Raw genomic sequence first — 22,162 nt, forward strand, 5'->3', positions numbered from 1 at the left:
TTTCGCCCCAATGGCAAAATATAACAGGAAGCGGCACACCAGGAGACAGCACAAAATATTTTTATTGTGCACCAAAGTTAACTTTGGTGCACAATAGAAATATTTTGTGCTGTCTCCTGGTGTGTTGCTTCCTGTTATATTTTGCCAAAGTGCACCAAAGTTAACTTTGGTGCACGATAAAAATATTTTGTGCTGTCTCCTGGTGTGCTGCTTCCTGTTATATTTTGCCATTGGGGCGGATCGAAGGACTCCATATAAATAAATAAATATATAGTTCTGCTTAACAAATGTACATATAACTGATAGTTACAGTATTCTATGTTTTCAACTTGTGTATAATGACTGCATACATAAGTAAATCTTTTATCAAGACTATTTATCTTATTTGTCTACAATTGCTTCACTATTGATTTACAAATATATATATATAAATAAATACATTTTAAAGTACAACAACACTTGAAAGCTGGAGTTTTTTTAATGCATCTTTAATTTACATATACTACCTTCCTTTATGCATTTATATACCTTGCATGTACTTATGGATCTATATATTTATTACTTTTCTTCTACTTTAGCATATCCAATGCACTGCCCTACTTTTCACCCTATACAGCTCTCAATATATCCTCCAGCACAACTCTCTGACTCATGTCAAACCTCTTTCTACGACTCTTTCCAATGTGCTACCGTATTTCTCACCCTATACCTCTATCAATATATCCTCATTTATCCCAAACCTCATACCACTACTATGATACCCCAAAATAACTCTTCACTATTCTACCCCTCCTTGCATCATCTCATACCTCTTACTAATCCGATCACTCAAAATAAGCCTTTCTAAACCCTTCCCTCTCAATTCTTCCCCCTCCACCTCCCTTTTACTCAACACAAGCTTCCTCCTACTGTTATGAGATCCAAAACAAACAAACAAACACAAATTCTAAATCTTTCACATCAGGGGTAACAAGTGCTATATAGATGCAAACCTTTTTCCCTCTTCTATCCCTCCGCTATCCTTCTGAACCCAAATAACTGACTAACCTATCCATCACTCAAATTACTTTTATATTTCACTATACTAATTCAACACTAATCCTTTATGGGTTCCGGAGTAGCATGCTACTTGCCGGAAAAAACGCTTTGACGCCTCGTCAGATGTAGTAAGTGCAATATAAATGCAATTGCAATCCAAAACAATGCAATACAATACAATACACAGTACTTGTCAAAGTCCTAATAAAAGAGTTTTTGAATGTTGAAGTTTTTGAATGTTCCCCATGTGGAACACAGACATTTTTGTGATGTATACCCACTTCCACATGGAAAATTGGGTTTACCTATGACGTCTTAATTACCATTACGCGTGTGCACACGAGACTTGTCTGCATGCAGCTGCCCTAGTACTTTTTCTTTTAAAATATCTTAAGAGCAGTTGATCAGCGACGGCCCGTGTCACCTATTCCCCTTCCCCTTACGCCCCGTATACATGATCTGTGCCTAAGTCAAGACTCCCCTTCTCTTTGGACTCCTCGAACAGCAGCTCCAATAAGGATGTATGCCAGTGCAATGAACAAACGCGATGCGTCATGAATGACAGGTACAATCAACCAATGGCTGATTTGGGTGGGCTGATAGATACGTGAACGGCACAACAACTGGACCAGGACCTGGCCCTTTTCACCATTTACCACATAATCTGTATTAGCTCAGGAGCACAACTAACGTCATATCCATCCTGACCAAAAAGTGACTAGCATAACAAGCGGTTCGTATTTCTGTTGTGTTTCTACTTTCTTGACTTATTTCTATCGATGGAAACAGACTTAAGAGAATGGAAGTACCCAAGGCCACGTCCTTCACCATGCATGCATCTCAAATGAAAAAGAAAGGTTAGATACCCCTTCAGCTCATCAGTATTTCTGCTCTGTTTTGTCATCTCTTGACAGCACTGCCTCGTGTTTGATACTTCTTAGGAGCAAACATATTACACTCCTTGACCTCCATTCAGCATGGAATCACTGAGCACTAGGGAAGACGGGAATCACATGCTCAATGCGGGCATCATATGCCAGTTTTCCATTTTTCCAAGTTTTCGCAATTCCCTCATCTCAAAATCCTAAGTAGCAGCCTAGCAATGTGATCTAAGAGCTTGAGGATATTCAGCGCTTCAGACATGCAGCAGATCACAAGGGCTACCCACGCAGCAGCGCTCAGCAGTATAAACAGAACAATTACCCGCCCACCAGCACTCAACCAGAGACACAGGAAGTACGGGCCCTTTCTTTTGCTATTATCTGCAACAACAACAAGAAAATAAAATAAATATACAGTTACAATGCACAGGATAGTACATCCTTGGTTTGTACAGCGCTTGATAAGCAGTCGTGCCGTTTTGATAAGCAGTCGTGCCGTTTTGATAAGCAGTCGTGCCGCTTTGATAAGCAGTTGTGTAGTTTTGATATACAACTTTAAAATACTCTTCATAACACCTTCCTATCATACAACAATTAACAACCTGAAATCACGCCACCTTGAAAAAAGAAGTGTGTGTCAAATAGACGCCAAAGCCTAACAGCCACTGTTTTCAGCGCATAAACAGGACATGCATTACTACTGGCACTGTGGCACAACCCATCTGCTCTTTCCTGCTGGCTCTAGACGGCAAACCTCTTGAACTGCCAGTCTCCAGGCTCACGGTTCAGTCCAGACGCCACCCTTCTTTCTATCTGTATGTCTTTACCAGCCCTTTCTTCGGTACATCAATGCAGCCACGCAGCACCACCCTGCTGCAGAACCCGACATTTACTCGACCCCCTCCCTTTCCAGACCAGGCGCTGGGTCCTCCGTTCAGGTAGACTTCTCGTCTACCTATCACGTGATTGCCAAAGCGGCATCCTGTCACTAAAAACAGACTATCCAATCAGGCATCAGCCTCCATCATAAAAAGCCCCTTAATGCAACATTTTAGTGATCAAATGATATCAAAAGACACACAAGTGATGGACGGAATGCATAACAAATCAAAACATTCAACCCCAGTCAAGAGATCTGTGTTAAATTCATCATTCTTTTGCTCACCATGCCACCCCAGTTTAGACCTGGCCATATGCAAATCAGTCTTGACCCTGTGCCTCATGGGAACAGTCCAGCCCGAACTGCCAAGCCAGGTCCTCCCTGGACCGGAAACAAGCATCCTAGGACCGGTTTCGGGGTTTCACCCCTCTTCAGCCAGGAGAGCTTGATTCTAGTGGCACAGTGAGCCAAGGACCTACGTCTGGGCATACCTAGCGCACTTAGGGTGAGAAAGCAAAAGATACACAATTGATGGACGGAATGCAGAACAAATCAGAACATTCACCCCCAGTTAAAAAATCTGGGTTAAATCCATCATTCTTTTGCTCACCGTGCCACCCCAGTTTAGACCTGGCCATATGCAAATTAGTCTTGACCCTGTGCCTCATGGGAACAGTCCAGCCCGAACTGCCAAGCCAGGTCCTCCCTGGACCAGAAACAAGCATCCTAGGACCGGTTTCGGGGTTTCACCCCTCTTCAGCACGATAGCTTGATTCCAGTGACACAGTGAGCCCAGGACCTACGTCTGGGCATACCTAGCACACTTAGGGCGAGAAAGCAAAAGATACACAATTGATGGACGGAATGCAGAACAAATCAGAACATTCACTCCCAGTTAAAAAATCTGGGTTAAATCCATCATTCTTTTGCTCACCGTGCCACCCCAGTTTAGACCTGGCCATATGCAAATTAGTCTTGACCCTGTGCCTCATGGGAACAGTCCAGCACGAACTGCCAAGCCAGGTCCTCCCTGGACCGGAAACAAGCATCCTAGGACCGGTTTCCGGGTTTCACCCCTCTTCAGCCAAGATAGCTTGATTCCAGTGGCACAGTGAGCCCAAGACCCACGTCTAGGCATACCTGCACACTTAGGGCGAGAAAGCACAAGACACACAATTGATGGACGGAATGCAGAACAAATCAAAACATTCACCCCCAGTCAAGAGATCTGGGTTAAATCTATCATTCTTTTGCTCACCATGCCACCCCAGTTTAGACCTGGCCATATGCAAATCAGTCTTGACCCTGTGCCTCATGGGAACAGTCCAGCCCGAACTGCCAAGCCAGGTCCTCCCTGGACCGGAAACAAGCATCCTAGGACCTGTTTCGGGGTTTCACCCCTCTTCAGCCAAGACAGCTTGATTGCAGTGGCACAGTGAGCCCAGGACCCACGTCTGTGCATAACTGGCGCACTTAGGGCGAGAAAGCAAAAGACACACAATTGATGGACGTAATGCAGAACAAATCCCCAGTCAAGAGATCTGGGTTCAATCCATCATTCTTTTGCTCACCAGATATGAACTCTATGTGTTTGAAACGGAGAAGTCCGCGTCTGCTATTAAGGGATATTGTTCGTATATATGAGCAGGGTTACATCCAATGCTGATTTGTTATGACCTGCCCCTAAATCTCTGGTGTGTGCATGCCTAACCCCTCCTTCTCCCAAAGACGTTTGGTGTACTGTATATTTGTACACTGTGGTCATTATGCCCCGTTGGTGAGGTTTCTCTAGTATCGGTGTAAGTGATTTAGCAGTCACCGGCTCCACTGGAATGACAACCCATTTGGTTTGAATATACTTATAACAAAAAAATGTCAGATGGGTTTATGTTCTCTCCTCCTTTGTATTTTTCCAGGGTTTTGAATGTGTCGTCACTAAACAGGTCTTCCAGTTGTATAATGTTCAGGTCAGTGAGGTGCTGTTTAGTTCAAGAGTTCAAGAGATACTTTATTTCGTCCTGATATGGCTGTAAAAGCACAGGTAAAACATATAAAGAGACAATGCAATCAATACAACCTTTTCAGCATTAAAATTAGGTGTACACATCAAAATATTTGATCGCTAAAAATATTGTAGGGTATAATAAATATTCTAAACAAAGACAAGTATCTCACTCATTCTATGCATATTCATATATTAAAAAAGCGAGATTCCGGATCATAATGGGGAAGTAGGGCGAGTTAGTTGGACTTGCTCTTTCTTTCAAACTGCTCGGCAGTTAAAACAGATAGTGGGACACTGAATAAGCAATAGGCGTACTACAATCATATTTTAGGATCCTAAATGCCTGTGAACAATGGGAAGTTCCAAGATTCCTACATAGCTGTCGTAGCCAGCGATGTCTTACTTCCTTATATGCTGGACAAAAAAACAGTACATGTAGGTCAGTCTCCGTACAATTATTACAGGTCAGACAATTTTTTGTGGAGCTGCCCCCCGAAATTATTAGTAGCGGCACGTAAGAGTTCTATACGCTAGTCAAATCTTTAAAGAATATAGAATGCAACGGGCTGCTTTGCCACCCTCAGTAGCTCACTGTAATCAACTAGACAATTTTTTCATTAACAAAATCTCTGGAATCTATGCATCTTTTAGTGCCACTGAAGCTAAGGGGGGAACCTCTGATGGAATGAAGCCAATCAAAAAGCATCTAGAGACCCATTCCACCTTTCACGAGATTGAGGAAAAAGATGGCCCGGCCTTTGTGAACAAGTTAAAATAGGGTTCACCTTTGGACCCTGTACCTCCCTATATTCTTAAACAGGAGGAGAATATAATCCACCCGTCCCTGCTGAAATTCCTTAACCTATCACTACAATCGGGCATACTATCACCCTTTTGGAAACATGGTGATATAAAACTTATTTTCAAAAAGTCCACTCTTGAGCCTCAACAAGTAAAAAACTATAGATCAATACCCCTGCTTCCCATAACGAGCATGGTTCTGAAAAAACAAATAAACCAGCATCTTCTAATTTTCTGGAACGAAATGTGGTGTTTCATCATATGAAAATTGGTTTTCGATCAGATAATAGCACAGGAACGGCGTAGTTAGCCGTGGTTGAGGAATTTAAAATGAATCTGGGTCTTGGTAGTATTGCAGCAGAAGTACTGAGTCTGGCACTGTCTCTCACTATAAATTACGGCACAGACTAGCAGCTACAGGAATATCAGGAGTAGCATATCGTTGGCTCTCCCATTCCTCAAAAGAACCTTACAGGTTTATGACAACCCATTTTATACTGATATCTTCTTTTCAAGTGTAGAGTCAATTTGGAGTTCCTCGCTTACTCCTACGCTTTTTAATCCCTATGTCCAGGATGTCAGTCTTTTAGTGGAGATGTTCACTCTTATGTTCTCTCTATTGTTTCGTATGAAGATGAGACTCAGATTATCATCTCCCTCACTCACGACAATCATTGTAATATGTATCGGTTGGAGCATTGCCTAAAGGAGGTTGCAGATTAAATGGCTCGTTTTTGTCTGAAACTCAATGGTAACAAAACAGAGGTTGTAGTGGTTGGAAATATTATGAACTGCTGGACATCAGTTTGCTTGCCGGAATCCTTAGGTATTCGCCTTAGCCGAAGTCCCTAATTAAGAACTTGGGCTTCTGGAGGGACGAGAATCTCACCTTTGAGACCTAAGTTCGTAAACTGGCCTCCTCTTGCTATGGTATCATGAGGATTTTAGATCTCCTCCCACTCTCTATTCAGAGGATTGTGGTGTAGTCATTGATTCTTTTCTGTTTAGATTACAGATCAATGACTGCACCACAATCCTCTGAATAGGGGGTGGGAGGAGATCTAAAATCCTCAGGATACCATAGTAAGAGGAGGCCAGTTATATGGATAACATATAATGGCTGCATATATTGTGACATGCTCTATCAATGTTCTCTTTTATTTTTTTGTATCATGGGTCAGCTGTTGAATATAGTACAATGTTTGTTTTCTCTTACAATAAAAAAAATTAAAACCACAAGCAGAGATGAGGTCCAAAAAAAATCACTTTACAGTATGTACAGTATGTATGTCCTATAAACATAAATGACTGTTGGCGCACCCCGAATACTGGAAACATTCCTTACCTGGCAGGAACGTTGTCTAGTCTCAATTGGCAGCAGCACCCTTTATTTTGTGATTTGGGTACCTAGTTGCCTAGAAGGGTTTCCCCAAGATCACTGAAGCTCTGTCTGAGGTCCTATGATCAATCTCTCGAGTCCTCCGAGCTGCAGAGCACGAGGAGGAAGGCACACATTTTAGCATCTGAGATCCAACCAAGCAATTTATTTCCTGGGCTGTAATTGAAAAGTCTCTGTCCCTAACATAACCGGAGAACTGAGAAGCTAATGGCACTGCTGCTGACCAGTATCCTTAGTACATGCCCACTGTTTTTACCCAGTGATTAATTTGTAAAATTATAACTGCCAGGGCTCTCATTAGGAGGCCACTACCACTTGCACCACCCATTGCCGCTGCCAATTACAGTAACAACATAAATACTACCCATCACACTACTGCAACTATTCCGGGCCACCAAACCTATGAGAATGGCAGGTATTATTCATTTTGAATGTATACTGAATTAATAAACAATTTGTTGTTGTTCTCTCTCTATTAGACAATCAGCACAGTCATAAGTGCCAGTGTTGACAATTAAGTTCCGGTGCTGAGCACCAGAAACCACTGGCTCAAATTTAGCACTGCTTTTAACATAGCTCATGGTGTTCGCGGTTAAAAGGTACAAGGACTGAACCCCGCCAGGCTGAGAATGGTAACAAAAGTGGGGACCCGCTTCTTCGATTCCTCCACGGAGGCCTGGGACTGGCTGGAGGAGTAGGGCTATGGACAGGAACACGCCCCCAAGGCCCGGATGCTGGCAACTCGACAGAGCGGAGAACTCGACGGCGGACGAGACGTGGGCCACTCCAGACTGCCAGGTCAGGTCCAGTGGTGCCAAGTCCAGTAAAATTCAGGATGGAGCAGCAGGATGTCTTAGAGACAGTAGCAACTCTTGGAACTGCACACAGTAGTGAACGCATGAAAGCCTGCATGCGAGACACAACAGGAACTACCGGCCCATCATCCCCGTCAACTGCAATCTCTGCAGACATAAGTCTGCAGTGGTAACCCCACAAACTGCTGATGACATCATATGATATCATAATGCTGCGCTGGACTCAGTCATAGTCTACCTACGCAAGTAGAGCTTTGTTTTCTTGTTTTCTTCACACATGTTATTAGAACGTGTCGCACAACAGGGGTACCACTATGGTGCAAACAGGCGCACACAATACCTCAAAAGACAGTTAGGTGATCGCTGAGCACAAGTCCGACCGTACCACGTATCACACTCAGATAACTAGGAGATGGCGGCACTCCATTACATCCCAAGCCAGACCTGCTCGCTACCCTAGACAATCAGCACGATGATGTATCTCCTAAGCACATAGGGGGGAGACAGTAAAGACATGATACCGCTAGCACGCGTGCCCCACCAGGCACCATACTGAACTAGTTCCTAATAAATACTTGTTACAGTCGTTTGGACAGACATCCCCCTGGGGATACGCCCCAACTGTTATGATGTTTGCAGTTGTTTTCATTGCAGCAAGCCAACATACCCTCCTGACCATGGCACCCACTCACCAGTGCGACCCCCACACCTGACACTGCAGTTGACTCACCAGCTTAGGGATGACATGAACTAACATAATAACATGGAATATACGCTGCATGCACACACCCACGAGGCTCTATTCTATATTTTCCTACCTCCAGAGACATTTAGTGGGTATCACCCTCTTACAGGTGACACACATGACACAGGCAGAGCTTGACAGGCTACGCAAGCGCTGGAGAGAGCAGATATACGGCACCGCATTTTCAGCACACACGCGAGGTACATTGATCTGGGTACGAGCGGGCACTCCATTCATCAGTGAAGACGTGGTAACAGACCGAGAGGGCAGGTACCCCTTTGTGCGTGGGAAGTTAAACGGCCAAACAATACTACTGGGGTCGGTATATGCCCCCAATGTAGATCAACCATCATTCCTAGCACAACTATCACAGGTCCTGACCCCCTACACTGGGCTCCCCTGGCTGCTGGGCGGGGATTTTAACATGGTGCTTGATGTTCACTTGGATAGATAGTTTCCCCCTCTAGGTATGACAAGGTCGAAGTCAAACGTGCATGCACTTGGGGACTGGCTTTTGAATTGGGCATTACAAGACATGTGGCGCGTCCTCCACCCAACCGAGCGAATCTGTTCCTATTATTCTGCAGTGCATGATCTGCATGTACGGCTAGACAGGTTGGTGGGTTCCCAATCCTAGCTCCCGCTGGTTGTGAAATCGGAGTATCTAGGATGGACACACTCCGATCATAACCCCCGGTGGTTCGAATTTAGTTGGGAAGCAGACCATCCCCACCCCGTGCCCACATGGCGACTTCAACCGAGCGCGCTAGAGGACCTGGAGTTTCGTTCATCGCTGGGGATGTCAATCCTTACGTACTTTGACATTAATGAGGGGACGGCAAGCAACGCACTAGTAGAGTGGAATGCCCACAAAGTAGCGACCAGGGGACACTGTCTGGGGGCCACTTGGAACATACGTAAGAAACTATCAACCTCGCTTACACAATTGGAATCCAAGCTGTTACAATACGAACGTGAAGGAGAGGGGAGTGGCAGATACTCGAGCCGACTGGAGGAGCTTCGCGCCCAACATGCGGAGCTTCTGGAGCGCCTGAGGTGTCATAACTACACGGCACACACAGCCCGAATGCACGCTAGGGCCGATAGAGCGGGCCGATTGCTTGCTTGGCTGCTGCGGCAGGAGGGCAGCCATGCCCCGATAGGAGCAATACGCACGGCAGAGGGGACCGTGGTGTACACGCAAAGCGAGGTACATCAAGCCAAAACCACCCACTACGCCCAACTCTACAGATCTCGAGGAAGTGGCCCTAGACATGTCTTGGAGAGATTCTTGGACTTTCCAATTGCCCATGGCCTTGAAGGAGCATTAGCAGGCGCTTAACAAGCCACTCTCCTTAGAAGAGATTGGGGAGGCGATCAAATTCATGATTTCTGGGAAAACGCCGGGCAGGACGGACTGCCTGACGAATACTATAAAGTGTACTTCGAATTTTTGGTGCTACATATCCACGCGCTATACACCACGACACTGGAGGAAGGCACATTACCCCCCTCGATGCGGGAAGCGTACCTGGTCTCCCTGCTAAAACCGGACCGAGACCCCACAGCCCTGGGGTCATACAGACCCTTGGCGTTGCTCAATGTAGACTATAAGATCCTTGCTAAAGTGTTGGCGGAAAGATTAGAGCTGGTGGTCCCCCAGTTAGTTCCCACTGACCAAAATGGTTTTTTGCCCGCACGGTGCACATCGCTGAACCTGCGGAGGTACTTCAGGGTGGAGATTGAAGCCACACGGAAGTGGCCTAGAGCGGGATGTCTTATCCTAGACCTGGAAAAAGCATTTGATTGCTTAGAATGAGGCTACCTGTCGGCGGTGCTGTTGAGATACGGACTGGGCATGGGGTTCTTCCAAATGGTCGATTTACTGTACAAAAACCCCACTGTCCGAGTACGGTTGGGTCCATATATCTCTAATTCCATACGGGTGGGCCGGGGCACCAGACAGGGGTTCCCCTTATCCTCTCTTCTGTTCGCGCAGGCGAATGAGCCCCTAGCAGTGGCGATACGTGCAACACTAGGGGATGGAATACCACTGGGGGATGCGGTCCATCAAGTGTCGCTATATGCAGATGGCCTGTTGGTCTTTACGAAGGAAATAGAGAACATACACGACCGGCTGGCACACCTAGTGCAGAACTTTGCCACCATTTCGGGACTCTGAGTGAACGCGAGTACAGTGGAAGGAGTGCACGTTCCGCTACCTGGGGATATACCGCCAGCCGAAAGACCTGTTCGACGGGATTCTGGGGAGGGCTGTAACGGCCATCATATCACAGGTGCGCTTCTGGAACACACTACCGCCGACGACCACTGGCAGGGTAGCGCTCGCTGAAATGGTCATGCTTCCCCGACTCCTGTATTATTTTGCCAATTTACCCCTGTTTATTTTCGCAGCCTTCTTTGCCACACTCACTAAACTACTAAGGGACTTTATCTGGGGCAACGCTCTGCATAGACTGGGTTTAGCAAAATTATATTTACCAACTGATCAGGGAGGCCTGGCTGCGTCCTGTTTCAAACACTATTACCTTGCCGCCCAACTGCAATGGATAGCCCGCTAGCTCGCGGACCAGGTTCGAGAGGACACAGCAACTGTGCTGCCACCCTACTCGCTGGAGCAAATAACCAGACTTTTTAACCCTGCTGCCACCACCACACCGCCAGCGCCGCTTCTATTAGCGGTGGCATACAAATGCTACCGCAGGGCCCTATATCTCAACCAAGCTATTGTTCCCTATGCGCCTGCAATACCACTGGAGGGATTCCCTAGCGGGCCGGGGTGCTCCGATCTCTTACACTCGCAGAATGGCAGGAAGCTGATATACAAACTCTCAGGGATCTATATCGAGATGGCACGCTCATACCATATGAGTCCTTGCTGGCGGAGGAGGGGCTTCCGCCTGGGCAGTTCCTAGCACACCACTCCCTAGTTGCGAAACTGACCGCCAAATGGGGGGATATGACCAAGGAGCCCAGCCAACACCTAATCATACAGTATCTGCACGTAATGGGGAGAGGCAGGCACCTTGTTCGCTGGTTTGCGACGTCCCTCCAAACACACACAGCAATAAGCCTAGACCCACTCCGTCGCAAATGGAAACTGGACTTGAGGCGGCAACTAGCAGATAAGGAATGGGAGAGGATACTTAAAAGCCCGGTGTGTATACCCAGAAACATGAGATTCCGCCAAATACAGATATTCATTGCCCATAGGGCATATCTCACACCTAAGCTGATCAACAGGTATTTTCACCGCAACGATGCAACGTGCCCCAGGTGTAGTGAGCAGGGGGCAGAGTTGCTACATATGTTATGGAGTTGCCCTAGGCTAGGGACATATTGGCACACAATAAACAGGCTGTTACAGGTCTGTACAGGCCGCACTATACCCCTTGAATGGCATGTGTACCTGTTGCACCAATTCAGGAGGACTCCAGCCAAAAAGATGACGTCACGTTCCTAGATCTGGGACTAGTGGTTGCGAAGCATCTCTTAAAAAAACGGTGGAAAGCGCAAGACCCACCACACGCGCGGTCGTGGCGTTGTTCGCTTTTGGCATGAGCTAAGGTGGAGGAACTCACCATCCTGAGGGAAGAATCACTGGGGCTGCGGAAAGAACCCATAGCAGCTCATTGGGCAAGAATATTCTGTGCGCTGCAGCAGACGTCTGTGCGCTGCAGCAGACATCTGTGCGCTGCAGCAGACGGAGGGGGAGGGATCAGGGTGGCACCCTGAGAAAACGGATAGTGAACACACAAGAGGGGATGCGCCTTCCACCAACACACTGCCGTGATATTCCAGAAAGGTTCTACCCATTGGTTGAGACCCAGCACAGACGTAGTTGTGGTGGTGCACAGATACAGTTACTAAGTGGATAGTGAACATTGGGGGTGGAGTGCGGGGAGGGGGTGAGGGCGTTAAATGTACATATACCGGTCAAATGCTGCTTTTGCTATGGTTTTCTTTGTTCTTACGTATGAAATCTGTTTAAAAGCCCAAGGTGAACGAACTAGAAAGGCCTTTGCACAATGTCATGATGTTAACACACTGCTACTAAGCTGTAACCTCTGCAATCTGTAATATGACTCACATACCAAAGTTAACCTCGCTCATGCGCGAGCGTTGCTCTTAACATTTAAGGTATACTAGGTATGCATGCAAACCCAAAAGATAATATACATCCCGCTGTTGGCGAATGATCTCATGCATAACTGTACGTCAACATATAAGTTGCCTGTCATAACTATGAAAATTTAAATCAATAAAAACAGATTTGAAAAAAAAAAGGTACAAGGACTGAAGTAAAGTTGTGGGTCGTGTCTCAACACCAGGTGCTAGGTTCTTCAGTTTTCAGTGTTGTGTCCATTTTAACTGCCAGGTATACCCTACAAGTAAATAAAGACCTACTCTTTTTTATAAGTAATAGCCTGGGATGTCCACTGATTTTACTGTGGGAAACTATGTGCGGATTTTAAGCCTACTATTACTAATGGGAGTAAGTTGCTCAATCAGAGTAAGGAGCACAAAGGGAGTGCTTTAGTAAACAACTGGAGTGCAATAGTATCTAATGTCCTGGTCACCAGTGGTAAATAGAAGCCACAGATAGTGCCAAGTAACCCCTGGAGCTGTTCACCGCATGAGGATTATGCACACACTAGTCCTTGAGAATATATGGATAGTGCAAACACGCTTGCCATTAAAAAGGCACAAATGTAGACTGTGCATTACATCTGGAGCACCCATTGGAATGTTCGTCATATTGGATACAATATGTATCGCATATTGTGACACATACCGATGATCAACTAAATAATCCAATAGTTCTAGCCTTGAAGAACTGCCGAATGTGGAACAAAATGCATTGGCAGAATCACTATATATTCAGTTTTTTAAAAGATTCACATTAAAGACTTGTTTTGGAATACTTTTTGCAGTGGACATTCCAGTAACGGGGGCATTCAAGTTCACATCATATTGTATGACTACCTAAAGGGCAAAATGATTGAAGGGTATGCATTATAAAGACCCACAAATCGCGAATATCATATAACCTATGTAAAATGAATACACACTGGAGCAGATTAATTTTGCGTCATAAATCAATATCTATTTTCCTCCTTGCTCTTTTGAGAATAAAGCCTCTTAATCTCATGTTTTTTCTTATTTTTCTAATTCTGGGAACAACGTTCTCACTTGTTTCCTGTGCTTTATTCACTACTTTCGTTTATTTATTATCCTAGGCAGCAACAAATAACTATTTTTTTCTTAATAAGAATGTAAATAGGTAAATTCAAAATGAAGACATACATACATACATACCGAACGAAAGAACGTGTGTCACTGGTAGTTGCATTGTTCTGGAGGGCTCATTTAGGAATTCACATTCTGTAGTAAACTGCAAAACAAATAATATGTTACCGGGTTGATTAACTAATCTGGAAAGAAATCTAAGGGGTTACGATCTCCATGTCACAGTCAACAGCATGGCTGACTCAATAAAATTAATTTAAGAATACATCTAAATAAGACGTAAACGTGTATTATCTCCATTATTAAAATGCCACTAAAATGGTTCTCATAACATGATTAAATAAGCATTGGAAAATTCAACACGGCTTTTTATTGGTGAACTCGAGTGTAAATTCATGGGTAGGTTTGTTGATGTGGCTGGGCAAGTGAGTGCATTAGGTGGCTGCATGTTTGGGTGGGTGACTATGAGCGGGCGGGATGCGTAATGCAGGCGAGCGAATGTGAGGTGGTGGGTGAGGGAATGTTAAAGGTGAGTGAGTGCATGAATATAAACAATACAGACCTGTGACTGTGCCCGGTTCTTTGGGAGGAAAAAGGCACAGCCTGCTGACCAACATGCTCTCCACACAGGGAGGGCATTAAGGGGACCGGCTGCTCCCACCATGCTAGAGTCCAAGGGAGCTAGCCAGAAGTCAGGGACTAAACCATTCCATAAAGCACTGTCAACCTCGGGTGAAAGAGCTGAGTTCCAGTTCTCCCATCAGATCCATACAAATAAAAAGGTTCAAATACAGACCCCTTTCTAGCGGACGCCCGCCGTGATCCGTAGCAGTACTGTAACTAGACATTCGTGACCTGGTGGACACGGAGTATGAACTGGACACTGAAAATGAAGTACTTGTTGAAAGGCAATGGTCTGGAGGCACAGGGCCATGCAGATCCTGACAGCCTTTCAAAATCATGTCTGTTACAAGACAAAGGACATTTTATCAGTACGCCTTTTCCTGGGTGTATATAAATTAAACAAAAGTGGAATAAACACGTACTGTGCAGTGAACACAAAGGATCAAGTGCACAGGAAAAGATATGTGATCATATTTCACAATGTGCACCGTAAGCCTCCAAAGCGTACGCGACATCAACAATTGTTCACCCATTCATATTTCTTTGCCTTTTTATTTTTTGGGGAAAGTAAATTATCCACACGATTCTTTAATGTCGTGAAACAGCTGCAAGCCTAATGACCAAGGCTAAAAGACGAATGCACCAATAAATCATTGGCAAGGTAAATAGGTCTCGGTAATGCTAAAACTCCGAGCTATAGGCGTTGTCAATGTGAATGTTTTTTAGCTGTATTTGGTCCCTCAAGTGATGTAACTGTGATAGTATTGTGTCTCAAATAAGAACGAACGTTATAAAGAAACATGCCCGATTGCCTGTGGAAGGGGATGAACGAGAGTCCAAGATAAGTGTGGGAAGTGACTACACAGGGAAAGCTGTTGTGGGAAATGAGAGGAAAGATGTTGGGAAAAGCAGAGGATTGGAAGGAGCAACCAGAGAGATGCAGAAACAGAGGAGAATGGGCATGTGGTATGCACCCCCTCGGAGTACTAAAAATAAAATGTTATACAAATATTCAACATGACAAATAGATGCCTGCCATCTGCAATGCAATGGACGAATACTACTCACCCAGTCAGAATACTAAAACCAAAATGTTCCTCTATGGGACAAACACAAGAACAGGGAGGAAAGAGATCAAAACAAGAGTAGAAATCTGAGACAGAAAAGGAAGCCATCCAATCATAATCAATGGGCCAAACCTAAAAAACACCTCCATGAGACCCTACATAAGCTTAAAAGTGATCTAAAGGGAATGGCAGGGTCCAATTTCAAAAATCCCAGCAACCTGCACTGCTGAGGGTTTAAGAGTGGGAATAACATGTGCCTCTACCTAAAGCACAACACTCATTATTCCCCATTCATACATTCTTCTTCAGTACACCGAGGTCCAACTTCCAGAGGGAGCCATAGGAGAGATGCACCCCATGTCGATCATAGTGAACGTTAACGAAGTCAGCATTGACAACTATGTTTAAAGCGGTGCTCGGGACAAGACGGACGAGTAGTGCCGCCCTCGTCTTCAGGAAGATACAGGCCGGGTGACCCTTGGTCACATACGGCACCAATGACACTGCTTCAGGGCAAAGTCCAGTCACAGTCAGACCTAGGTCCGCCTAGGGAAATATCTATTACATGGGTTCTCAGCCCAATTTCTGTAACCCCTATAGACAATAAAGAGCTGATAAAAAATCTCTAGTCAATGCCATCGCAATTGCGCCTCAGGCCAGTTCAAGCTCACTACGCTTTTACACTCCCAGAGGAATCAATTTTCTCCTTACTGATTCGTTGTCAACACACGGTTTGTCACAAGTCTTTTGCTGTTATTAGAGACATAAATACTTCTGTTAAAGGAGCAACAACAGAAAAAGAATATTAGCCTCAACAGTGTCCAGAATTGCGGAAAGGTACCACCGCACAAATACCGTGGGATGTGCTGTGGTGCAGGAGCAGGGTGATGTCAGAAATGGCATGGGTGTCATGGTAAAGGAAATTGCTTTCAGTGTGCATAATGTAAACGCTTTCAAGATTATTTTGACATGCATGGTGAAGAAAGTAATACTTTTACTAACATTAGTCCAATTCGTTTTGCGAAATTTCATAAGCAAAGACTTCAGTTTGCAGTATGGAAGGCGGATTATAAAAATCGGAGCTCGAATTAACTAAAACAACAGCTCTCCTCAAGTGAGGCGGACGAGTCACCCATTTTAAAAAAACAATAAGGTAGTCCAGAAACAATGGATACAAATGGCCTCTGGGTAAAATTTGGGGAGAACAGAAAATGGAGCAACGATGTTGCCAGCAAATGGGAAGTCTATAGGAGGGCTGTAAGCCCACGAAGTAGATACAGCATGTCTCGGTTTGAGACAGCACATGTGCGATGCCTCGAGCTGAGATCTAAAGAGCTGCAAGCTTTGAAGTGTTAGCTAGTGGGTTGCAGTAATCTCCTGAAGTTTTCCACTCATTTAACGATTCAGTTATCTCCCCAGCTTCTGCGTCTGGGGTGACAGGCACCCACAAGAGATGTCTGAGACAAAGCCGAAGATGGCCCCAAGGGATGTTCTCAGTACCAATGCAGCATTCGGCATTCTCAACCCATCTAACCCTGGACAAATGTGACGGTGTCCACTTTTCCACCACAGTCACCCATGCTTCACAGTCATATTACGCAAACTTGGGAGCCTATAGAAGTGCTGTAATTGCGGTATGAGTGTCTTCTTCAAATAAGGCATTTACAGAGGTTCTGCAATTTCTTGTCCATTCATCGTATTTCAAAAACTTTCGAGTTCCTTGAGACGACTTCAATATAAAAATGTATTTTAATTAAACCCATGGAATTTTGATAAAATACTTCCAATAAACTCTTTTATATCTGTTTTGGGAAAATACGCAGGTAGGAGATCGTTTTCGAATGACCTTTACATTAGATATTTGGGAAGAAAGCTGAAATAACTTTTAACAAACCTCTTTGCATCCCCAGTTTTTGTCGTCTCTGAGCTCTGAATGCAAAAGTTACTGCTTTTACCCAAATTCAATTTATCGCCATAAGAAAGATGAAACTGAATGGGCCGCCCTGGCATTGGAGCTTTGACCCACAGGTCCTAACGTGTTTGAGGTGAGCGGGTAAGTCATGGAGTGTAATAGAGACGCTCTTGTGATTTGGCACCCTATGATGACCCCCGACTACCATCATTTTAACAGACTTTAGTGTGTTATTTTATCCTAGCCTTAATGTAGGACGGTCCTGCATATGCCTGCTTCTCTTCTGTGTTGTAATCTTGCTGTCTTTTAGTGAGAGCTGTCATGGAGAAGAACAGTACATTTATATTATAAGTGCTTACTATTGGCTTTGACCTGACTTTGCCTTGCTTGCTAATGATGAATTCTGACTATTGGCTTTGACATGGTCTCATGTCATCTTGCTTTCTGGCTTTACCTTGCTTCTGCATGCACATAATTAGGAGTTCTTACTATTGGCTTTGACATGGCCTCATGTCTGACTTTGCCTTGCTCCTGCCTACACAGCAGTGCTTGCGATTCATATTCAAGGTCTTTCTGTTCCTCACTTGTTTGCCGCACCTCACTGACCAGAGTGAACTGGATATTATCTGTGGAATGTACAACTCTGTCTCAGAGTCAAAATAACAGAGGCTTGGCCAGCCACTGTCTTGGCCTTGACACAGACTAATACAACCTGCTTAGTTTTTTTCCGAAGAGAAAGGGGCAGGGTTTTCTAGAAACTTCGCTTCACGCTGAATAATTATATTTATGCTGGAAGCTTTCATAGGTCAGGTGGAAGTTCACCACAGAATAGACGTATTGCTGTGGATTGGTGAATGAATTTGAGTCCTGACTGATACTCCTACCTGGGCTGTGAAAGGGCATCCAGATGAAGAGCTGGCAAGGATGTTGCAGAATTAGTCGGTGAGGTGTTCCTAACCACTCTCTCTCTCTCTCTTTCTCTCTTTTGAATATATTTTCTACTCTCTGCTACCTTGACATATTGCCTTTTATTCTAATTGTTTATTGTAGATAATTGGCATTTGAGAATCTGCATTTACTGATGTATTTGGCTTACCTTTTTGAGCATTGCATTTTATATCAGAACTGGAGGCGAGGATTATGCCTTCTTTCTCCACTTTATTCTCACAGCCGCATAGAAACAACAAACTACATTTCCCATGGAACAATGGGGAAAAAGTAGTAGATAAAACATAGCAACAACCAATCAGGAAGGAGCACAGTGTCCAATCAGGGGCTAGGACGCCCAACATAGTCCTCTGTCAGTGTCCCCTTTTCCTCTTTCTTCGCTGCTCCGCAGCTAGAGATAAGTGCTTCTCAGTTTTTTCCCATGTCGTACTCTATTTTGCTTAGTCCTGGCTTTGTATAGTGTGGGATTAGATTATGATTGCTACATGTGCTGGTATTAGCGTTCTTGACTATTGTGCTATCTTTCATGCGCGTTTGTTGGGCTCCGCCTGTAGTCGGTTTAGTGTAATTTTGGCATTAGATTTAGGCACTCGTATTGTGGTGCATTTTTCCAGTGATTTTTTAGCGCTTTCATCGCTTCTCTCCGTGAAGCCGCGGGTACAGGGTTTTCCGCACCTACACAGTGTCTGCTGGCTTGCTCTCTGGACCTCCCGCCGTCAGGTGGCGCGGGAGGCCGGTTGCAGCGTGACGGAGTGTTTCACCTCACAAGTTCAAACACCGCGCACGCGCTTGCACCACTGGAGCTCTGGCCTGAGATGAAAGCCCGATAGAAGGGTCTGTAGATGGCGGCTTTGTACGATTTCACAGCGCGGTTTCTTTGTAAGCTTCAACGCTCGGTTTCCATAGCGCTCACGCTGCAGGAAACAGAGTCAGTATCTGTGACATTCACTGTGACGCCTCCTTAGATGTCCTGTACCGGCCTTAGGGCCTTCAGAGGGGACATTTCCTGGGCCAGTATTAACCCCTTGGGTTGCAGTTTTCTCCTAATTCCTTGTGTTTTAGCCAGCAATTGTCCCCGGGGCTAGAACCCCATTTGAACTGCGGTTTTACGCCCCCTAAAGTGTGGGCTGCCACCCAGCCTTATAAGTAAAAGCACGCCTTGGTTGGCCCTGTAAGTTCCACCCCCAGTGCTTATACCATGGAGTATTACGATGAATTCTCAGAGGAGGAAGACCCTCTTGCGGACATGCCTTGGGGTGATGCCTTTTATGAGGCTGTGGACTCGTCCATTTACCAAGCGGTGGATCAAGCTATTACCCCCTCGGAGGACATGCTCTCTCACCAAATCAATCAGGCGTTTTCACGCCTGGAGCAGCGCATTGCTGCTGGCCCTGCCAGCTAAGGCTCTTCGGCCCCCGACCCCACTGGTTCCCCACTGGCCAAATGCCCCCGGGAACCTGCCGTCGATTCGGACGCTTTCAAGCGTCTGCAACAAGCGTTTGTCAATAGTCAAAAAACGCCACGGGTAGGGACTCCTCCTCCCTCCACCCAGCCCCCCAGTCTACTGACACAGACCCGGCTGGTGACCCTGATTCTCCCGAGCCTTCAAGACCCTGGCTCCCTTCACGTCCTCCAGCTCCCTCACAGATCACATCCGACATGTTGGACCCCAACAACATTGTCCACCCTCGCTCCTCGGATTGGGTCCCAGGCGAGAAGGTGGCGGCATATGTGGCAGAACACATTTGCCGCCCGTTAGAGAAGGAGGCTCGCAACTTCCTCCGGGCGGAATGCCCAGGCCCATCTTTGGAAGGGAAGGTGGCCCTGACCCCAGAGATTGACCCCCGTATGTCCACTTTCCTTCAGAAATGTATTTGTGACCCTAAGAAAGGGATTGATAGATCCTGGAGGGCTTGCCAGGACAAGCTCCTGGATGCCCTCAGACCAGCAACAACGATACTAGATATGGCCGAGGAGGCCAAAGAGTCCGGTTCCATCATCTCTCCAGAGACCCTTTCGAGCTGTGCGCAAAGGGTGGTGATTTTATTGGGCAATGCAAATTGTGCCCTCTCCATCGAACGCCGCCGGTGTCTTCTCATAAAGATAGACCCAAAGTTAGGATACCTGGCCGATTCCTTATTAGGCGAGCCTTTTGTACAGGAGCTCAGAAACTTCATGAATACATTCACATCTCTGGACAGGGCTCAATCCACAATAAAGGTTTTTCCCCGTGTGTTTCGCTCGGCTGGTCGCCAGCACTCCCAGAGTAACCAAAGAGGCTCCGGTCAATACCAGGACCAGTCCCGTTTGGGGAACATTTATCCCACAAGAGGACGACGCGGGAAAGGAAAGGATTCCGGGGAGGATCCTCAGCTTCTAACTCCGGTGAGTGTTCAAGTTGTCTCTAACGCACGATGCTTGAGTTCTCCAGGCGGTTCAGGGTTTTCACATAGAGTTCATGGGACAGCCTGTTCAAAAATCTAGACTCCGACCTACCAGTTCTCCGAACAAGACACAGCCTTAGTGAATGAAGAAGAAGCTTCTCTCCTCCGCAAAGGCGCCGTCTCTCTTACCTCACTGCACCCCAGGGGCTTTCTAAGCAATATTTTCTTGGTGGCAAGAGACCTGTTATAAATCTAAGCGACTTTAACGAATGGCTAGTCTACCACTATTTCAAAATGGAAGGAATTCATCTCCTTCGGGACATTATACGTCCTCAAGACTGGATGGTACGTTTGGACCTGAAGGACACCTATTTGGTAATTCCGATTATTCCCCCTCACTGGCGTTTTCTTCAATTTGCTTGGCGGCACCTCATCTATGAGTTCACAGCTCTCCCGTCTGCACTTTCCTCGGCCCCCTGGTGTTTCACCAAGGTCCTCAGACCGACGGTGGAAGTTCTGAGAGCTTAAGGGATCCGAATGATCGTGTATCTAGACTATCTTCTCTTGATGGCTTCTTGTCCTCGTCAACGGACCTCTCAGCTACCGATGACTGTCTCCCTACTCCAGAATCTAGGTTTGTGATAAACGAGAGCAAATCTGAGTTACAGCCTGCCCAATTGCTTACCTTCTTGGGGTTCATGATCGACTCCACAACCTCTACACTCAGTCTTCCCTCCGGGAAGATAGCCAAGATTCGGCACGAGCTCCGTCGGTCCTGTCCAAACAACAGGTTTCTCTTCACCAGTTTGCCCGGGTAGTGGGGCTTCTGTCGGATTCAATTCACGCCATCTTTCCGGGCCCGCTTCACTACAGGGCCCTCCAACGCCTCAAGGCGTTCTTCCTCCGGAAAGGGTTCCCATACTCAACGTTTTATTGTCCACGGAGGCAAAAGCCAAAATCCAATGGTGGTTGGATCATATGGAGGCCTGGAATGGCCGGGCAATCTTTGAATCAGCTCCCGATCTGGTAATCGAATCAGAAGCCAGCAGACAGGGCTGGGGGCGCAGGTGGGGCGATTTGTCTACAGGCGGCTTGTGGTCACCCGAAGAACAGAAATTACATATCAACTGTCTGAAGCTTCTGGCGGGCTCCTTTGCAGTGCACTGCTGGACGAGAGACTCTGTACAGTCCTGTGTACTTCTGAAAATGGACAATGTCTCTGCAGTACGCTACCTGAATCACCTGGGAGGAACCAGATCAAAGGCCCTCTCGGATCTGGCGGAGAGCTTTTGGCAGTATTGCCTGGACAGTCCGATTTCTGTCACCGCAGAGTACCTGCCAGGTTGAGACAACCTGGAAGCAGACTTCCAGTCTCACCACTTCCGAGACTCC

At 45.9% G+C, this 22,162-nt stretch overlaps 1 protein-coding gene across 1 annotated transcript in view; it reads right to left on the reverse strand.

Annotated features, from left to right (window-relative positions):
* PGAP1 (post-GPI attachment to proteins inositol deacylase 1) overlaps positions 1-22,162 on the reverse strand; it is an 896,430-nt gene that overhangs the window by 521,593 nt on the left and 352,675 nt on the right. Inside the window, exon 14 of the mRNA XM_078680427.1 lies at positions 13,905-13,980. Coding sequence (XP_078536553.1) covers positions 13,905-13,980 — 76 coding nt within the window. The remainder of the gene's footprint in view (positions 1-13,904; positions 13,981-22,162) is intronic.

Source organism: Lissotriton helveticus, chromosome 3_1 (assembly GCF_964261635.1).
Source record: "Lissotriton helveticus chromosome 3_1, aLisHel1.1, whole genome shotgun sequence".
NCBI classification, from domain to species: domain Eukaryota; kingdom Metazoa; phylum Chordata; class Amphibia; order Caudata; family Salamandridae; genus Lissotriton; species Lissotriton helveticus.